This window comes from Acipenser ruthenus, chromosome 2, assembly GCF_902713425.1.
Source record: "Acipenser ruthenus chromosome 2, fAciRut3.2 maternal haplotype, whole genome shotgun sequence".
Lineage (NCBI taxonomy): Eukaryota > Metazoa > Chordata > Actinopteri > Acipenseriformes > Acipenseridae > Acipenser > Acipenser ruthenus.
In genome coordinates this window covers 63,842,365-63,861,209 of record NC_081190.1, presented here as the reverse complement: position 1 = coordinate 63,861,209, position 18,845 = coordinate 63,842,365, and the positions used below count along the sequence as shown (strand labels likewise).

At 36.2% G+C, this 18,845-nt stretch overlaps 1 protein-coding gene across 5 annotated transcripts; it reads right to left on the bottom strand.

Annotated features, from left to right (window-relative positions):
* Nucleotides 1-4,611: 4,611 nt before the first annotated feature.
* Nucleotides 4,612-18,787, bottom strand: fbxo8 (F-box protein 8). Of its 5 annotated transcripts, XM_034013173.3 has the most exons (8): nucleotides 18,491-18,786; nucleotides 16,793-16,885; nucleotides 13,934-13,985; nucleotides 9,440-9,770; nucleotides 8,454-8,580; nucleotides 6,382-6,500; nucleotides 6,083-6,279; nucleotides 4,612-5,247 (listed from the first exon to the last, which is right to left on the bottom strand). In XM_034013173.3, exons 4-8 carry the CDS (start codon nucleotides 9,760-9,762, stop codon nucleotides 5,057-5,059), a joined length of 957 nt encoding a protein of 318 aa, XP_033869064.1. In that variant the 5' UTR covers nucleotides 9,763-9,770; nucleotides 13,934-13,985; nucleotides 16,793-16,885; nucleotides 18,491-18,786; the 3' UTR covers nucleotides 4,612-5,056. The 5 variants fall into 5 exon arrangements, with proteins under 5 accessions (XP_033869064.1, XP_033869067.1, XP_033869066.1 ...); XM_034013176.3 differs by lacking the exon at nucleotides 13,934-13,985; XM_034013175.3 differs by lacking the exon at nucleotides 16,793-16,885.
* Nucleotides 18,788-18,845: the final 58 nt, after the last annotated feature.

Below are 18,845 nucleotides of genomic sequence, written 5' to 3'. Positions count from 1 at the left end.
GCAAAAACAGCGATGGGAAACAGTGAATACCTTCCCTGCCAGTACGTAAATGCATCATATATTATTACTTAGCAGCACTTGTATTGCATGTAAAAATTCTGCTAAATGTATAGTTTTTTCTGCATGTGACTTACACTGAGTACAGTTCAGTTTCCCCTGTTACAATCCTGCCAGACAAATACATTGCATGTCAGCATATGTACACCATAAAGAGACCTTGCCCCCATGAATCAGTAATGCCGTTAACATCAAGATATATTCCTTTTAATTCTGATGGCATGTGACATTGCAATCACAATAGCTTGTTTTTAGTCTCAAAGTATACAATTAAAAGCCTATATTATTGTATACTAATACAAAAAATCTTCACAATATACATTTGCTATAATAGTAAACTTATTTGTTAACAATCATTTAAAAAATGTAAATGAGTTTTGTATGCTATGTTATAATACACTCCATTAGTACACTACATGGTATCATTTTATATATATATATATATATATATATATATATATATATATATAACACAAAAAATTATTATCTCTTCAAGTGCCTTATCATGTTGCTGTACCTCTTTATCCAGACTTATTTTTCAAGTTGACACAGGTGAAGTGTACTTATCCTAACACCACACTATGCAGAAGATGTACTTCCTGTGCAGCTTGTAATAGTGTATCACCAAACGTGTAAGATTCAGGTAATACCTTCTGCACTTCACTAGAGTCAAAGCAAATATAAAGTTAACTCTACAATTGACAGCAAACTTATAAGGGACTTGTAAGTTTTATGGTAACAAGAGTTCTAAAAATACAAATCCTTAGCGATGTAGAAACTAATGTTTAAAATGTAATTGAAAATGTTTTCATTAAATTAGAACACCAATCTCTTAACAGGATATATTGAAGTCAGTATTCTATGCAACACAGCTTTACATTGTACCTCCAACTAGCCTCAATGCAGCACCCTCTGCTGTTTCAGTATCAAATTGCAGACCTAGATAACACATTCCATCATATTGTAACAAAGGGTTGGCTCTGGGACTTTGTTGTTCTGTGTGCCTCTGTGGAACTGTACTTGAACTGTTCTTGACTGTATTGGCTTGCACAACTGTATGCAGGACTGAGTTGCACAACCCTGCACCTGTGATTTCCTGTGTGCGGAAATGCTTCCCTGCTTGCAGCCCTACTCCCCATTCTGAACTATTGTTGCAACTTTGCACCAGTACTGACCCCTACCAAGTGTGAGGAAAGGCACCCGGGAATTGTTAAGTGCACCTGGCAAGAGCTAGGGGAGAGTGACAGATAACAACCTACTGACTGGCCAGGGTTCACCTACAATGTTGCAATGTTGATAGGGTTGTGAGCTATAAAAGAGGCAGCCTGCGAGCTAGCTGTAGATGGGGGATTCAAGTGAGTAGAGAATTGAGCTGAACATCTGTCTGCTTGCCTGTTGCTGAATACACAAACAGCCATTTTGAGAATACCTGCTCCACATTTTGTTCTTGTTAAAATACTACATTGGTGTTTAGAAGTGGAATGGAGCAAAGACCCTAGAAGGGGAAGGATAAGCTGGAGAAAGCCGCAGCCAGAGCCGATACATCACCACTGCTCAGGTGGATGGCGGAGAAAAAGGAGACCGGTCCAGGAGGGTGACTGCTGCAGCAGCTGTCCGCAATGGAGGAGAACAGAGCGAATCCAAAGGCAAAAGTGCAACTTGGCACAGTAAAGTTCCCTGGTTTCGATAGAACCAGCAGCTGGGAAGCGTTCCAGGTACAGCTTGAGATGCTTGCAAAGCTGCACGGCTGGAACAAGGCGGAGAAGGCAAGCTACCTGCTCGGCGGAGCACTGAGAGGCAACATGCAGCTGATTCTGTTGAACCTTCCCCCCAGAAGCCTGGGGAGCTACACAGCTAAAACTGAAGCTGCAATGGTGACTGCAGAGCTTACGCTTTGCCCGTGGCCAGCTTCAGGCGGCTGCCAAAAACAATATTATGACACTAGGCTACAGAGACAGCACTTTCTTCACGGGGAACTAGTGTGGGTCTACACGTCCCAACGTAAGCGAGACGCTGTCCCAAGCTGGACAGTGCCGGGCTAGGGTCCTGCCGGGTCCTAGAACGACTTGGGGAAGTGGTTTATCAAGTCCAGCTTCCACCAGGGACCACAAAGTTGTGCTGCATCGGGACCGTCTTGCTCCATACCGGAGGTGGGACACTGACTACTTGGAGGATGAGGCTGGGGACCCAGACTCGCCGTAGCCCGGGACTTCAACATCACAGGCCAGATCCTCCAGCTAGCAGCTTGCCGGGGCCAGCCCTGGTGGCAGCCCAACCAACCCGCAACCACAGTCCGTGGTTGGGGGTACCCCGACTTCTACCTCCTCCCGCCGGCCACAATGCCACAGAGCTAGGGGCGGGGGATGGATAACAGCCTACTGATTGGCCAGGGTTCAGCTGCATTGTTGCAGAGTTAGGGGTAGCATTCAACTACAATGTTACACTGTTGATTGGGATGTGGGCTATAAGAGGCAGCCTGCGAGCTAGCCGTGGTTGGGGGATTTAAGTGAGTAGATAATTGTGCTTGCCTGTTGCTGAATAAACAAGCTATCGTTTCGCTTCACCCTTCTTTCTTGCTAAAGCGTTATAATATGTACGATCAGACTTGATCCACAGCTCCTTTCTTAATTACAAGGATGTTGTGAATCACATATTTCGTGTACCTTTTTTAAAAGCTTTTAGATTTATTTTCCTTAATAAGATGACACATTGCTACTGCCATACCCGTGGGTAACGTTAAAGCGGGGGCGGGGCTATATCAAAAAGGTATTGTTATACTTTTGTTTGGGGACTGGTAAACAGTTTAGCTGCCCAGTTATAGTGTATAATTTATTTACTAAGTTTAGTTAGCATTCCTTGCAGGAGTTGGGCTTTTGTTTTGTTTGTTTTATTTTTTGTATTGTGTAAATAAATATACAGGCATTGCCCTGTTTACACCCTATCTGCTGTGGTTGTGTTTTTGATTACACAAAAAGACAGTGTTAAAGGTTCCGAAGCATGGCAAAGCAACCCCACTTTGCCTCATAATGTAGTATAATAGTGAAGTTTTTTGAATGAGCACGATTCTTAACATACAGTCCAAGGGAGTTATGTTAAACTCCCTTTGGCTCGGGACATTTAACGGCACAAGGTGGGCCTTACCAGGCGGCAAAGCCGTCTTCGAGTTCTATTGTTTAATTGGTGGACGGCCGTACAAAAATGGCCTATTCCAAACATACAAATATAGAGAGCAATACATTTAGTACCCAGATGTCTGAACAGTGTTTTTGAACCGTAATACAAGGTGTTTTATAAACCATCTGATTTGGCAGTATTTTCAGGTCTTAATTACTATTGAGAACCTAGTTAGGAATTACTTTAATTATAAAAAATAAAAAAGTAGAACACTTTATTTCAATTGTATGGGAACAATACTTACTACAGTAAAATGTACTGGGTTTCCACTGCAGCAGGAATGTTGTTGGGCTGACACTTTCCATCTGTGACCTTTGCACTGAAGTTGAAGACGAGCATATGCACTTGGTATGTTTTACATGCAGTCTTAAATTAAAATACGACATTATCAAGCACTTGTCTTGAAAGCACTCGCTTCTGTTATCACAATGTAAGTGCTTTACAAAATTTACAAACAAAAGCTTTCTTGATTAAAAAAAAAAAAAATGGAATAAAAAATACACACGGGAAGCATCTTTGTTGCTGGCTTACTTACACTAATATATTTTACAAATGGCTCCTTTTTGGTATGTCTGTGGGCTAAGGGTGTGGCAGCTTTAGGTTGTCCAATGAATAACTGAGCAAATATAATCAATTTGTAATTTAAAAGTACACATAGAACACATATTAGTGGGAGTTATTGCATAGGATATCCCTTGTGTTTGTCATGATTGTCTACCAACTTTCAGTCTTTCAATCATGAATCTTTTGTCTTAACATCCATGTATACAGGCAAAACTCAATCTCAATTACTTCCAAAACAAAATAGATCTTATAGATGAAATCACTTTACTAACCAAGGAGATATTTGGAATATTCTTTATCCTTTCTATGTAACTATTCACTCTCAAAAATATACAACATTCTTGGGTCAAAAGTCATGTTATGTCTCAACTAGGGTCCTCTGCCTTTCACTTATCAATCTTCTGTCTGACCTGCTGCTGCTAATTTGACAGTGCTTAATGCATTACACCACACTTAAACCTGACTGATAAATAGTCTTGCTTTGGAGAATACTGTATGTTCTGGAACACCTGACAAAAATACTACCTTTGATGCACGACACATTTTTCAATTTATCTGATGCATTTGCATACTGTAACACCCTCTTTTCCTTGCATGACAATACTTTTAGTTGAATCATGTACATTTAAAATTAGGCTGTCAAACATGCAAGTACCTGTACCAAATATTGTTTGTCCATATATTAGCTTCTAAATTTGAGTATCAAGAAAAAAAGAGTCTATAAAAGGAGTTTACAAATATTTTAGATATACTGTTGTCCAGTCAGTGTTTTGGAAAGAAATAAATGCAAATGTACAACAATAAAAATAAACTCACTCATGTTAGAGAAAATTCTTTAGTTAAAATACAATAAAATAATGATATGTTTATAAAGCTCTCTAGTTAAATATTTACACATCACACGCAATTTAAAAAAAAAGTTAGGGTTTAATTTAACTTAATTTAAGAAACCCCATTACCACAATGACCACTTTCTTGCCCAACCTTGACAAGTTAGTGTTATACAAATTACTGTGTTTTTTCAATGCGGTCTATTGGCACCACTATGTGCAAAACATGATAAATAGAAATACACAGAAATAGTGCTCTTCACACGATCAATCAGCTATCACACAGCAGCTAGCATGGTAAAGACTTAATAACTGATTGTATTATAGAGGTTAGAATGACCAGCACCAACACAACCCCTTGTCTATAGCATGATTATACTTTTATGTGCATTTGCTGCTTTTTATGCAAATGTTAAGTGCAATGTTTTGTTCTATGAAGCAGCCACATGGCCGATAAGATAAATGTTGTCGTAGAGGTGCCCCACAAAATCCTCACTGATGTTCTGAGCAGCACGGCGAGTATTTCGAATGAACTCTCGCTTTGACATTTTGTTTTTGACATGTGGGCTGGACAGGTCGATGGACAGCAGAATCAGGGAGTAGCAAAGTACATTGACTGCATCTGGAAAGAGTGCACAAATGGAAACACCAGTTACAATGTGTATTGTTTTTTTTTAGTAAACTCATTCTGTAGTTAAGATTCCCAATATAGCCTGCATTCACCTTTTAGAAGATAAAGGCAGCTGAGCTGTGCTACATATTATTAGAATAAGGAATCTCGATTGGATGATGCAGTGGCTTTCACCGCTAATGCTTTAAGCCTGCATGTGATTCACCTAAGAGTCAATGACATTAAGGGTGCAATACCAGGGTCTCCAGTATTCACTTTTACTGATGTATTGTTACTGACAACTCGTAGCAAACACACACACACATTGATGTAGTAGTGTACAAAACAGGAAATGCAAAAATATACAATGTTTTTAAATTGGTATATCCAAAATAAGGCCACTGCTGGTAGGATATGTGCAGAATTATGTTATATCAGTTAACATAATGCTGTACGCTTTTAATAAACTCTATAAGCTTTTAATACTTTATCTATAAGAGAAAAAGCAACTGTGTTGTAATATTTTGTGCTGATAGGGAGCAAATATTAGGCTATTTAGGTTCACTGTTGGGTGAAAAGAGACACAAGAAAACTGAAGTGACTTCTTGTCCTAATCTGGGAAATTTTTCAAGAACATTACTTTTCAAATCTAAACATATTAGGGACTAACAATGGTATAACACCCTTTAAATATTAAATCATAGCAGTATTTTCCCAAATAACTGATTTATTTTCCCCTTATTTTAGATCCGCTACTACTTAGATAATTAAAATGACCCCCTCAAGAAAGACTTTTTTTTTTTCAGCAGAACCTGAGAACGATTAACACTGAAACAATGATTTTTACCTGGACTTAGACCAACCTCCCTCACCAAAGCAGGGTTGCATGCACAGAACCGGTGTGAGAATTTAGTAATGAGAGTCTCAAGGTACTCGCCACGCTCCTCTGGTGCATGAATGTGCCGGAAAAACTCTCGCAGTGCATTCGGCAAGAACTGGTTGCTAAAGTTGTGAAGGGTTACAAGCTCATCCAAAACATCCCTCCTGGATGAAACAAAAAAGTGAAATGTTTAGAAATAGAATGTAAAAACACAAAACCTTTAAACTAGATCACATCACATTTTAAATACACTTAGGACCCTTTACCTTTCATCAAGATATATCCTTAACATCTTCCAATTTAGTGTTCTTGTGTAGAATATAAACTTAGCAAGTTCCTTTGGGTGGTCATTCAGAATACCCTTTGACATAAAGTATTCAATTCCCTAAAACAAAAACAAACAGTAACAAACTGAACAAAAAAAAACAAACAAAAAAAAAACAACAAAAACTACCAATGGAATTCAACATGAACACAATGATTAAAGCTAATAAAGGTTATGTTTTAGATGTATGATGTACAATATGGTGAAGTACAAAAAGCATACTTAAAGATACAATGAGCTTGACTTACAGAATATTCAAGTTTCTCTTATGTCTGTTTCAATCTTGTTTTAAGTGCTAGTTGTGTCTGAATTTCCATGTTAACACATATAATAATTAATAAAGGCGTTTTGCCTTCATTTACATAAATTACTATTTTAGTATCATGTTCAGACAGCATAACAATGATTTCTTTTTTGCATGCTATTAACAAAAGTTTAATGCATCAAAAGTTTTTGCATGCTATTCACAAAAGTTTAATCCAGTATTTCAAAATGTTTAGTGCATGGATTTCAGTGAAGTACCAGTCTGTTAAAAATGTAAACTCAGGAATCTACTGTTGAAGGAGAAAACTCTCAGAAGAGCAAAACTATTATGTTAGATTACAATTTTCACAAACTTTTTTAAATTCCATATTACATAAATAAATGTAACCTTAATAAACACAACCCCCCCCCCCAATACCTTTTAATATTACATTATATTAAACTACCAACTAAATATAGGTAAGCTAGTGGTACATATTTGTGGTGATGAGCACATTTTTCATCCATGACTTCAAACACATAAAACTTAAACATAAGTTTCCTTTCAAAAGGAAAATCCTACCAGAGGTATTTTGTACAATATATGAAAGTACAGAATTGTACATACCTATTCCATTTCAATGTCTGTCTCAGAGGGTGAAAACTGTGTGCCATCTCAATGAGTTTATTCTTGTAAAACATTTTAATAAATAAATATAAAAATACACTTACCAATAAAATCATGGTTTTTCCTATATTTTACTGATTGTGTAATTTTCAAACTATAATGATTTAATGAATTTGAAAACACAAAAGACCTGAATTGGCTATTCTAGAACACAGATTCCATCAGCTAGCCTGCAGTTTTGGCATTTAAGATACAGCTGGAACACATAATGTGTGTGTTACGGTAAAAGTCAGAATTCGGTGTCAATCTTACATTCTACTGGTAAATGTCTGAAATTATGAAGAAATAAGATTGCTTTTCAGACATTTACCTGTTAAGTTTATGATTTACAGAAGCATATTGGTAAATGCAGGTATATCATCAAAGAATGTATTTATGGTCAATTAACAATTAATGTCGAACAATATACTTATTTCTGCATACACATTTTCCATTAACAAAATAATCATTAATGAGCTTACAGTAATGCACAATTGAGCAATTCATTATGGCACTGAACAAAATTGTGATCAACTTATGTAGAACAACCAACATTCTGGTAAATTTGTGCATAAAACAATTCACAATGGTATTGAAGGATATTGTACAAATATGTAGTAGTTTGATCACAAATAATATGCTGTTAAATGCTAATTAAATCATTTAGGACCTTTCGTTATGACACAAAACGGGACAAATACAGGCACAAAATAGATATATTTACTTACTGCAGCATGGTAGACTCTCGTGGCACTTGGAGTTATACAGGACTCCTGAAGCCTTACATTCTTGAGATTTACCGCTAAATGTCCGAAATAAAGCGTTATCGTGTTTATTTCTGACATTTACCGTTTTGCTAGGTAAATGTCGACATTTACCAGTAAATGTTAAGATTTGCCAATATTCGTACTTTTACCATAACATATATACACACTAAAAAAAAAAAAGTAATTCAATCTTTGAATACACTTTGAATACATCAATAAGTTGATTATTATTGTCAGAAGTAATGATAAACCATTCACTGTGTATAAACATTATAGAAAACCACATCATTTCTACCACTTTAAAAATAAGTAAAATAATACATTGGATATATTTACCTCATTAGGGTTGCCGTTGAAAGTAAGACTGCCCTCATCTAGCTGCATGTAGAGTTTTCTGTAGGAGAACTCAGATGGTAATCTTCTATTGTATATGGAACAGTGACCCCATGTAGACTTGCACTGTCTGAAACAGAAAACCAAACTCAACTAGAAATATTTTGTGAACAAAACATCCCTGGGGACTGTATGGCATGTCTGCAGGAATAGTTTATAAACCATTTATATGGTCAGTATCAGGGAGTCAGTTTTTCACTGGACAACATGGGTTATGGATCCTGACCGTATGTATTTTAGAAAACAGCTGTGTAAAGACAGTAGGCTCTATTCTTTGTTAAAGACTTTCTTTCACAGTTTAACATACAGGAATTTTTATAAACACTCAAAAAGTGGTGCCAAAATGTTCTGTCTCTACAGCCCAGAAACTAGTCACATAACCTCAATATGGCAGCCATCTTAGGTCAGAGGTCAATGTCACAATCACCAATACATCAGGATTATATAAACATTGCAAATATGAAGTCAGTACCTCAAATGGTCTGTGAGACTTTAGTTGTGTGATGGGGGCAGTTTTTAAAAGTACTACTTTATCATCTAAATTTAAACCCTGCAAATATGGTCTTATTCTATCCATTGTTACTGTAAAGTAACCACATTTTATTGCCTACAAAAAACCTAGAAAACCTAGAAGTAATTGATCATAAATGTATTGTAAAAAGATTTGAATTTGACAATGGCATGTGGATTACAGTAAATATCTGTGATACCCAGCCCCTATCCTGCCCACTTTGACATACTTTTAAGTAAAGTTTACAATTTCAGTGAGTGACGAGAAGCTGTCTTTTTAGGCCGTTCTTTACAGGTTGATGTATACTGTGATATAAAGCCATCGCTACTGGTTTCTTCAAGGTAACATCAAAAGTCAGAGTGGGTTCCCCTCAACCAAATTCCCTGTTACACATAATGTGAATATACAGTTCACTTACCCTTGCCACAGGTACTCATCTTTACCTAGGTCCTGCCAGACACATGATGCCAGGCAGAGGTCAGTAGCATTCAGGTAAGACAGGATAGTAATACTCAACTCAGGCGGAAGCATTTCTAAGTCAATGAACCCTTGTTCTTCCTTGGATTTCCTAGCTTTCAACAACTGGTAGATATCTATTCCACCTTGGCCTTGTCTGTGGTGGTTCACATTATCAGCAGTTGCAGCCGTCCTTCTCCCACACTCCCTTGCAAGGTAGCTCTGCTCACTGTATTCTTGCTGAAACTGCTGGTTTCTAGCAACCCTCCACAGCACCTGACCCATTTGCACACCTGGAAAACGACAGAAATTATCCCCTTAAGAAACCCACAAAATGTATTTAGGCTATTTATTTGCAATGATGTAGCCTATCCATTGCTAAAAATCAACATCATGAAAACAAGGACTGTAATGTGTATTGCTACCTGTTATTTATTTTAAATATCACATTTTACTAAAACCTTCTAAAAGCTTTCAGGCAAATAAATCATGTGGTGGATATCTATTTTCTAATCTTTAATAAGCCTAATAATAGAGTGCATGAAAATACTGATGTTGAAAAAGCAGTTTAAATGGATTGATTCAGCAACTTTAATGAGGATAATAACTACCTACTGTACATTCAGGATAAAATATTTATTTTGTTTTTCAATCCAATCTTTGTTTTCAAACATTAAAAACTGAGAGACTTACTCTAGGAAAGTAACTGAGCCAATGAAAAAACAGTGGTCTTTATTAGACTCGAGAGATGAGATTCATACTATGTGTCTCTAGTCTGCCCACTGAACTGTAACAAGGGGACATTGAATGCTTCGCTACTTAAAAAAAAAAAAAAAAAAAGATATGATTATGTACAAATTAAACATATTTTCTAATGAACTTATTTAAAGTAAATGTCAAATCAGGGTACATTGTGGTACACACTTAGGTGATAATTTAAAACATTCTTATTGGTCATGAAGTAATGTTACTGTTTGGTGTGGATTATTGTGGATTATTGTTTACTTCACTTTAACAATAATTACTATTAAATGACAGACTTGAATTACACTGATACCAGTTTAGTGCTATAATATCCCAGATCGAGACCTAACCATATATTATTATTATTATTATTATTTATTTCTTAGCAGACGCCCTTATCCAGGGCGACTTACAATTGTTACAAGATATCACATTATTTTTGACATATAATTACCCATTTATACAGTTGGGTTTTTACTGGAGCAATCTAGGTAAAGTACCTTGCTCAAGGGTACAGCAGCAGTGTCCCCCACAAGGGATTGAACCCACGACCCTCCGGTCAGAAGTCCAGAGCCCTAACCACTACTCCACACTGCTGCCCATATAGTATAACGTAGTCCACACATCTCAAGAGGGGGGTGATCTCAGGGAACAAGAGCTACAACAGAATGTGCACTAATAATGTGCATTCATTAATAATAATAATAATAATAATTTTTTTTTTTTTATATCCAATCTTTTCCTATACAGTACTTTGATCAATAGGTGCGGCCGCAGAGTAAGTAATAAGCGATTCATTTTGTTTAGGAATAAAATCTTTTTTTTACTTGTATTTAAAATGATTTAACATGTATTCAATGTGATTTCATTATTTTTCTTTTCATTTAGAACGGTCCCTGTTGTAATTTGTGTCTAGAATAGAAACATGTTCAGATGATACGTCTAATATAAATAATATAAACATATTCAAAAAGGGTTTTATGGTTTTAAGTTTACATTTAGGTATATTTAGGTAGGGCAGCAGTGTGGAGTAGTGGTTAGGGCTCTGGATTCTTGACCAGAGGGTCGTGGGTTCAATCCCAGGTGGGGGACACTGCTGCTGTACCCTTGAGCAAGGTACTTTACCTAGATTGCTCTAGTAAAAATCCAACTGTATAAATGGGTAATTGTATGTAAAAATAATGTGATATCTTCTAACAATTGTAAGTTGCCCTGGATAAGGGAGTCTGCTAAGAAATAAATAATAATAATAATAATAATAATAATAATAATAATAATAATAATAATATATGGAGTTTAGATAGTTGTGCAAATATTGTGTCCTTGAGGCCCTCATGCCAGATTGTTTGTTCCTGTTTATTTGCTGTCTTGTTTATTAAATGCACTCTAGTGCTTAAAACTGCAGCTTTCTGTCTAATTCCTGCCAGGCCAGTAGCCAGTCAGGGCCATGATCCTAACCTGTCACATGTGGTGTTAAAGGCCTTAAAGGCTGCCACATGCCTTAAACTGATTTATTATAGTTAGGGTTTGACCATGGATTCAATGTTAAACTCACATTTTTGCCCTTTAATAACTTTAGAATCGTTTGACAGATTTGCCTGAAACATCGTACGCACTGTCCCCTGTGGTAGATCTCTTGATGTGGAAAGTAGTGTTCCAGATAGTGAAAAAAATGCAAAAAATTGCTATTTTTTTGCAGTTTTTTCTCTCGCCCTGCGCCAATACGATTTGGAATTTTAAACAGAATGTTTTTGTGGTAGAACACGCTAGGATGACTGAGTATACCTGCGTTTTGTTTTGTGTAAAAATATTAATCCGTTCAAAGATTATTCACATTTTCATCCCCCATTGTTTTCAACTGGATTTCCACTTTTCTTGGATAGATGTCTGATACGTAAAGTGTAGTGGTTAGCATGTTTGCCTAGCACATCAAATATCAGTGGTTCGAAAACTTATTTTTTATATCCCAAATGCTAACAGCTTATTACATTTTATATATTAAATATTTTAATGGTTACAGTAAAATTAAACGTCCTCACTTGAAAACTATCAACTATTACTATCTGTATTATATCCCAGCCCCGAGTCCATGTCTTTTTTTTTTTTTTTCTGAGCCCACTTTAATGACTAGACGTAAAATATATACATGGGCGGTTCCAGGGGGGGTTCCTGGGGGTCCGCCCCCCCCCCCCCCCCCCCTTCGTTAAAAATGTCAAAATATTGTTTACTTTATCGGTATGTTTCATATCAGGTATCCCCCCTTCATGACCCCCCTCCCCTTTCATGAAAGTCTGGATCTGCCCCTGATATAGGTTCAATCTACTCCACTGGGATTAGAAAAAAAAACGTAGCAAGGTAGTATTAGTGGACTGTCAATCAAAACACAAATTCCCAAATCACAGCTGACAGATTGTCTATCTGGAGGCGGGACGCACAGCGAGCGCTCTGGCAATAGGTCAGTGTTAAGGTCATGTGATAGCTCTCTACAGAACGATATTGGCATGTTGGATTTCGAAATGTCAAATTTTTTAATTGTTGTCAGTTTTTAATTAAGTATGGAAAACTACAAAGTGGTATGTAATTCAGGCTTCATTCGTCTCCATGAAGCAAAATGATTTAATTATATAAGGAGATATAATAGATAAATTACAACTGTACATGCTTACTGGCAGAATCAATAAACATAGTGTCAATTTACAATGGTCTGTACTGTATAGCAAGATGTGTTTATGTATTTCACCCATAATATTAATGTTACAGTTTATTACATATGCTGTAACTACTAGTTGGAACTCTTTGTCTAAACAAAATCTCCACAACGCACAAACAGCATTCCCAAATCGCTGTCAGCCAAAAGGCCGAATGTGTCTGAGTATGCCTGCCTCACAAAATTCCATTAACTCTGAATATTACTAATGAATGGTGAAAATTCAGTATTTAAAAAAAAAAAAATGCTTTTGGGATATTATTTTGTTAAGTTTGTTCATAGAATGATGTTTTTTCTTATGAGTTGTAACGAAGGCATTTGTACTGTGGGCCAGGTTTTTTTTTTTTTTTTATAGAAGCGTTTTAGTACTAACTTTTGTACTTGATAATATTAATTTAAAAATCCAACTGATGCATATGATTAATATGTTTTAATACGTTCCGTGACTAATTTGAAGATACAGTTTCAATATTAAGTAAACAGAGTCAAATTAATTTATCTTGTTACACAATTGATTTATTAAAATGTTTGGATATACTGTTACTTGATTGATTCCTGTCTTATTCACAGTCATCTTAAAATAACGTCACAATATGTTTTGTTGAAAAATAATATGTTTTTGACCGATTCCGATTTTGCTGCTGATGTATTTATTTTCAAACGGTTTTCTTTAGGCTGTGCTGCAGCAGCACTGTACTTTCTTTTTGGGGGAGGGGTCTACTTCACTGTCTGCACCAGGGCCCAGTAAATCGTAGCGGCGGTGTCGTAACCAATTGTGCCTCCCTGATGATACTGTCTTTTTGCTAACTGCGCATGTGCAGAACTTTGAAGACATGCGCAGAGCAGAACAGGGAGGCAGTATTGTACAGTGTTTCTCGGGAAAATGAATAGACTGATCTTTAGATCTGTGCTGCTTTTGCATTTTTTAAAATGTACACTCAGTTGGAAGGGTTTTTTTCTTTAAAAAATAAACAAATAAAAAACTCTGTGTCGAGTTACACACACCTTACATTGGGGCATCTGGTTTTCTGTGTTTTCGTCTGACTTTTCGCTCCTCCTTTGCAAATTAATTTCACAATTAACACATTTCTCAGTTTTCATTCAGAAACCAAAACACATTAAACAGTATTCAGAGTAATTTTAAAAGGAAAGTAGTTAAACACAATGAAAAAATATGTATTATTCAGTGGTAGCAGTTTGAAGCCTATTTGTTTGTCAGATTACATTTTGAAATGAAAACAACTGATTTTGAAGCGTTTTGATAGTTAAGACTAAATCAAAGTAGTTATTTTAGAGGTATAAAACTATCGTATGGGGAGGCAGTATCGGTTACGACACCGGCACTGGGTGGGTCTAAGATCGTTAAACACTTTGTGTGAATAGGTGAAGAAAAACTAATCATGTGTATTATATATAAACCTGTGTCAGTGTTTAATCAAGTTTAAAAATATAGCCATTTCTACTTTTTGTGCTCTATAATAGAATATTCAGGCTTTCTAGCTATACATGTATTTTCAAAAAACTTTGTTAATGCATCTTAGGGTTGATATTAAAATGACAAAAGTAGAGAAATTCGATATTAGGGTTTTTAATCCTAACTCTGCATTCCCTCCCACCCCCTTACAAGCAGTGGAAGGGGCAAGGCAACACAAGCAACCACAGACAGCCGCCATCAGTTAACTCTCTGCAAATAACACAAGAGACATCCATCATCATAGTCTACTAGGTGTATGAGGCCTACTGCCATGCCAGTGTGTTGGGGGGTCATGTTTAATATCTAGGCACTGCTTATGCGGGTCTAATAGGAGACAAATGCATAATAGTGGCACCAACATCACACTGTACCTCTATGAAATCCACTGCCATGATCAATGTCTAGTGTGGCATCCACATGTTTGATGTGCATCAGTTTGTTGGGTGGGTGCTGGAGAACAGAATGCATGGCAGCATGAGGGGAAGTGTATGTATGGTCAATCGTCAGACACAGGTGCATGACAGAAGGACTACCAATAGTGCTATGAATCTATGTCCTAGCATAACTTTCTGTTGTCTGGAATTGCAGATGTTCAATGGCATAATACAGTCTTTTGCAAGGGAGGAAGGGGTGATGGGCCAGCATTAGCATTCATAGTAACATGGATAGGGGGAATGGGAGCACTTTAAGAACAGGACACTCATGCGACAGATGTAAGACACAATGATAATGTCACCTGCAAAAATGGAAGTGTATGAGGTACACTGTTATGAAACATGGGCGAGTGGAATGTGTGGTGTGTCATGTCAGTTTCAACATTTTTCAGTGTCATACTGGATGAGCAACAGAATACAGCTTATGGGAGGGATGGTCTCAACGTCACAGTTGGGCTGTATACGTTTGCCAATGTTTTAGGACTATGTTGGCAGACAGCACACACATGCAATATCTGCAGAGAGTTGTGTGTTGTTCGTCTTAACTGATGGAGGCTGTCTGTGGTTGCTTGTGTTGCCTTGCCCCTTCCACTGCTTGTAAGGGGGTGGGAGGGAATGCTGAGTTAGGGTTAAAAACCCTAATATCGCATTTCCATACTTTTGTCGTTTTTAATATCAATCCTAACTGATGCATTAACAAAGTTTTTTGCAAAGAATATAATTGCATACAACATACCTTTTACTTATTATAATAATACGTTAGGCTGCCATCTAAAACAACAAATAAAGATTGAAAAGAGAGGACCTATTTCAGAAAACTTGTCATGTTAGGCAATCCAGATTGTCTGTCAACATTTTCTGTTTTACAGCATTACAGTGTTTGACTTTTACAGGACATTTCATTCATGTGCCTCTCTGAGACTTTAGACTTGCTGGACTGACAAGAGCTTTTTTCTGCTTTTTATTAATTACAGTGTGCTTTTCAGCTCACACCAGTGCTATTTTTCAGCTTGTATTAATTCCACAGCTAGTGTTCCACTGTTTATACCCAGTAAAACATTCCTCAGATGTTTCTAATTGCCTTAGATATGTGAAGTGGGTTGAATAGGCTAAATGTCATTGCAGTAATATAGTCCAACTTGTTGTTCAACATTCTATTCTAGGAACTTGAGGAAAGTGCTTGGTGAACTACATACCACACTCAAATAAATACAGTTTATTTGGCTACGCCAGTGAGAATTTACATTCAAATACAAAGTATTACTTGACAATGATAATTATTTAACAATCCAATACTTTCAGTAAAGCTGTTTTTTATTTACCACAATTTAGTATTTTTATAGTTCTGATTGATCTTTTTTTTTAGTTCAGCTTATTGCATTAAATATGATAGGTCACAAAATAAAGTATACTTTTATGTATTAAGTATATTTTAACTGTTAATGTTAAAGATTTTGAAACATATGCTCTATATGACCTTTGGTACTAACAAGATTGATCCTTAGCCAGCAGCACCACCTGGTGGATACAATTGAAACTGAACTATTTTAATTTACATAAATCTTTAAACACAGTCCTAAACACAAATCAAAAAGTAGTGTTTACTGTTATGATTCACTAAATACTGCAATTTAGAAATGATTACTTGTAAAAACAGGTTGAACAATTTATTTACAGTAGTTTTTGTAGACAAGGACAGTCCAAAGGCTCCAAAGGTTGACTTGCGCTCCACTGTCATGCTTATGATTTTTTTTTCATGAAGGAATGGATATCTAGCATTTCCAGAATGGCACTATATGTTTTTAGTATTGCTCCACAAAGAAAGCACCCCCAGTTAGCTGAATTTGTGACAAACTGATTTTAGCATGTGGTGTCGCTAAGAATTTAGTGTCTTCGAAACTCAATTCAATAAGTTAACCAAAATTTACTTTACAGTCCAATGCAACTTGACCTCACCTCCTATTTCTTTATTGTAAATTTTCAAAAACTCTTCATCTCACAGGTCCCTTAAGTATAATTTCACAGCGTACCAAGTTTTCCCTTTGGCTTCTGTTTTAAGAAAAGACAATGTTTAACAGTAGAAAAATTATAAACTGTAAATTGTAGGATATGTATATATTTGATAAATAATTTGCAGTGGTAAAACATTTTCCATTACAGTGAATTCTTGTTAAAACGAACTCAGATTAGACTAATTTCTGGATAGTACAGATTTTCTATAAGGTCCTGGCAAAATTTAGCAGTCGCTCATTGTAAATTACTTCTTATAACACAAATTAATTTAACACAAATTTCCTGTTAGTGCAAATTATTTTGGAGCCCTGCCAGGGAAAAATGTGAATAAAGCAAACTGTGAATGCAAGTCGTCAATGTTTCTGATTTGCTTAATATCCTGACGTTGAGGACACTCTGCTTTTATGGTTTAAAAATGCCTGTGATCAGAATGGGACATCTAGGTTTCACAGTTCATTTGCCATGTATACTTTTCAAAAGTTCACTTAGAGCCATATTTAACAGTCTCTCTGATTCATCATACTGATTCACATTCAATTGAATAATATTGTTTTTGCAATATTTACATTACAGAAAACATGACAGTTGTTACATACATTATTAATAGAATATCATTGTCAAGTTTTACAGTATCCACTCATAATATTCAACCAGTTTACATATTCCTATAACTGAGTGAGGCAAGTTCCCCATGAGCATGCTGTAGGTATGGGGAAGTGTCAATTTACATAGTCATGCTATTCTTGTTGCTTTCTTTGATTGTTTATGTATTTGTTTAATTGTTTACAGAGTGTTATACCACTAACTACAGTACAGAGTAAGTGCGACCAGCACTGAGAATTGAAATGACTCTCCAAAGCCTATGTGCATACCATAAATTCCCTTTGACGTAACACTTGGATAACAACCATTTTAGCCACTTAACTACAGTAATCCCATTAATTCAATCCAACATTGACAATTTATTTAATACTCTGCATAACATTAAAGCGGATTTATGTCATTCAGTCCATCAAAATACTTATCTACATCATCGCACATTTTAATGAAAAATAAATATACAGTAATGTTTAAAATCTACTAATACTTTACTTTTTTTGTTGTTGCCAATTTCCAATTCTGACAATTATCTGTCAATGTTTGTTTTTCAATGTAAAGAGAGAGGGGGTTACACTTAATTTCACCTGTAATATTACAAACAAATTCTTATCTTGCGAACATTATATTGACGATGAAAAAAAGAACATATAGTTTGATGGTTCGGTGTTATTGCAGCACGAGCACACGATACACATTCTTTAAACAAAACAAAAAAGACTGAACCAATGAAGCTAGTATCTTCTTGGCTCCCAAGGACATCATTGCTAGATTGTTTGCTTGGTAGTTTAATGGTTAATGTTGTCATAATAATATATTCCTGTCTATGTAATGTTGGACAAATGTCAAGTTTTGTGAGCCTCAGTATTTCATAGACGTCTTGTAGTTCCTATCAAACTTGCGAAACGGACAATACTCAGCACAAAATACCCCAGATTGGTTTACACAGAAAACAGAAAATTGGATAGTCTGATTGGTTACGCTCTTTTCAATCAATTCACTGAAAAGTACAATAGGTTGAGTTACTAAATGAGCGCCACCTACCTGTTAAATGTAGAGTTCCACCGCCGCCGCGACGACACACAATTTGAGTATTATTAAAAACTTTTGCAGTAATATTTCCCGTTTATCACTTTCTAAAACGACCCATTACAATACAACTAGAGCCAGTGAAGCTCCAGAAATGGCGACCTGTCTCTTCGTGTAGCCGCACCACACTATGGCAAGGCTGAGTTGTAACCTGAAAGTAATGCACCTAATCCTTCCTATCTGTCACAAGCTCATCCAGCAGTATCAGCAGCTGTTGTTGGTTTTGACGTTTCTAGTTGTTGTTGGTGGAAATGACGTACAATGTCAGGTAAATCTAAGGTTATCATTTATATACGGTAACGTACAAAGG

Excerpts from the sequence above, each read along its gene's own strand:
- fbxo8 (XM_034013173.3), bottom strand. The coding sequence starts at position 9,762 with ATGGGTCAGGTGCTGTGGAGGGTTGCTAGAAACCAGCAGTTTCAGCAA. Across the intron at positions 8,581-9,439 it reads GATGAGTACCTGTGGCAAGG|ACAGTGCAAGTCTACATGGG; the intron begins GTAAGTGAACTG and ends TTTCTGTTTCAG. Across the intron at positions 5,248-6,082 it reads GGAGGTTGGTCTAAGTCCAG|ATGCAGTCAATGTACTTTGC; the intron begins GTAAAAATCATT and ends CACTCTTTCCAG.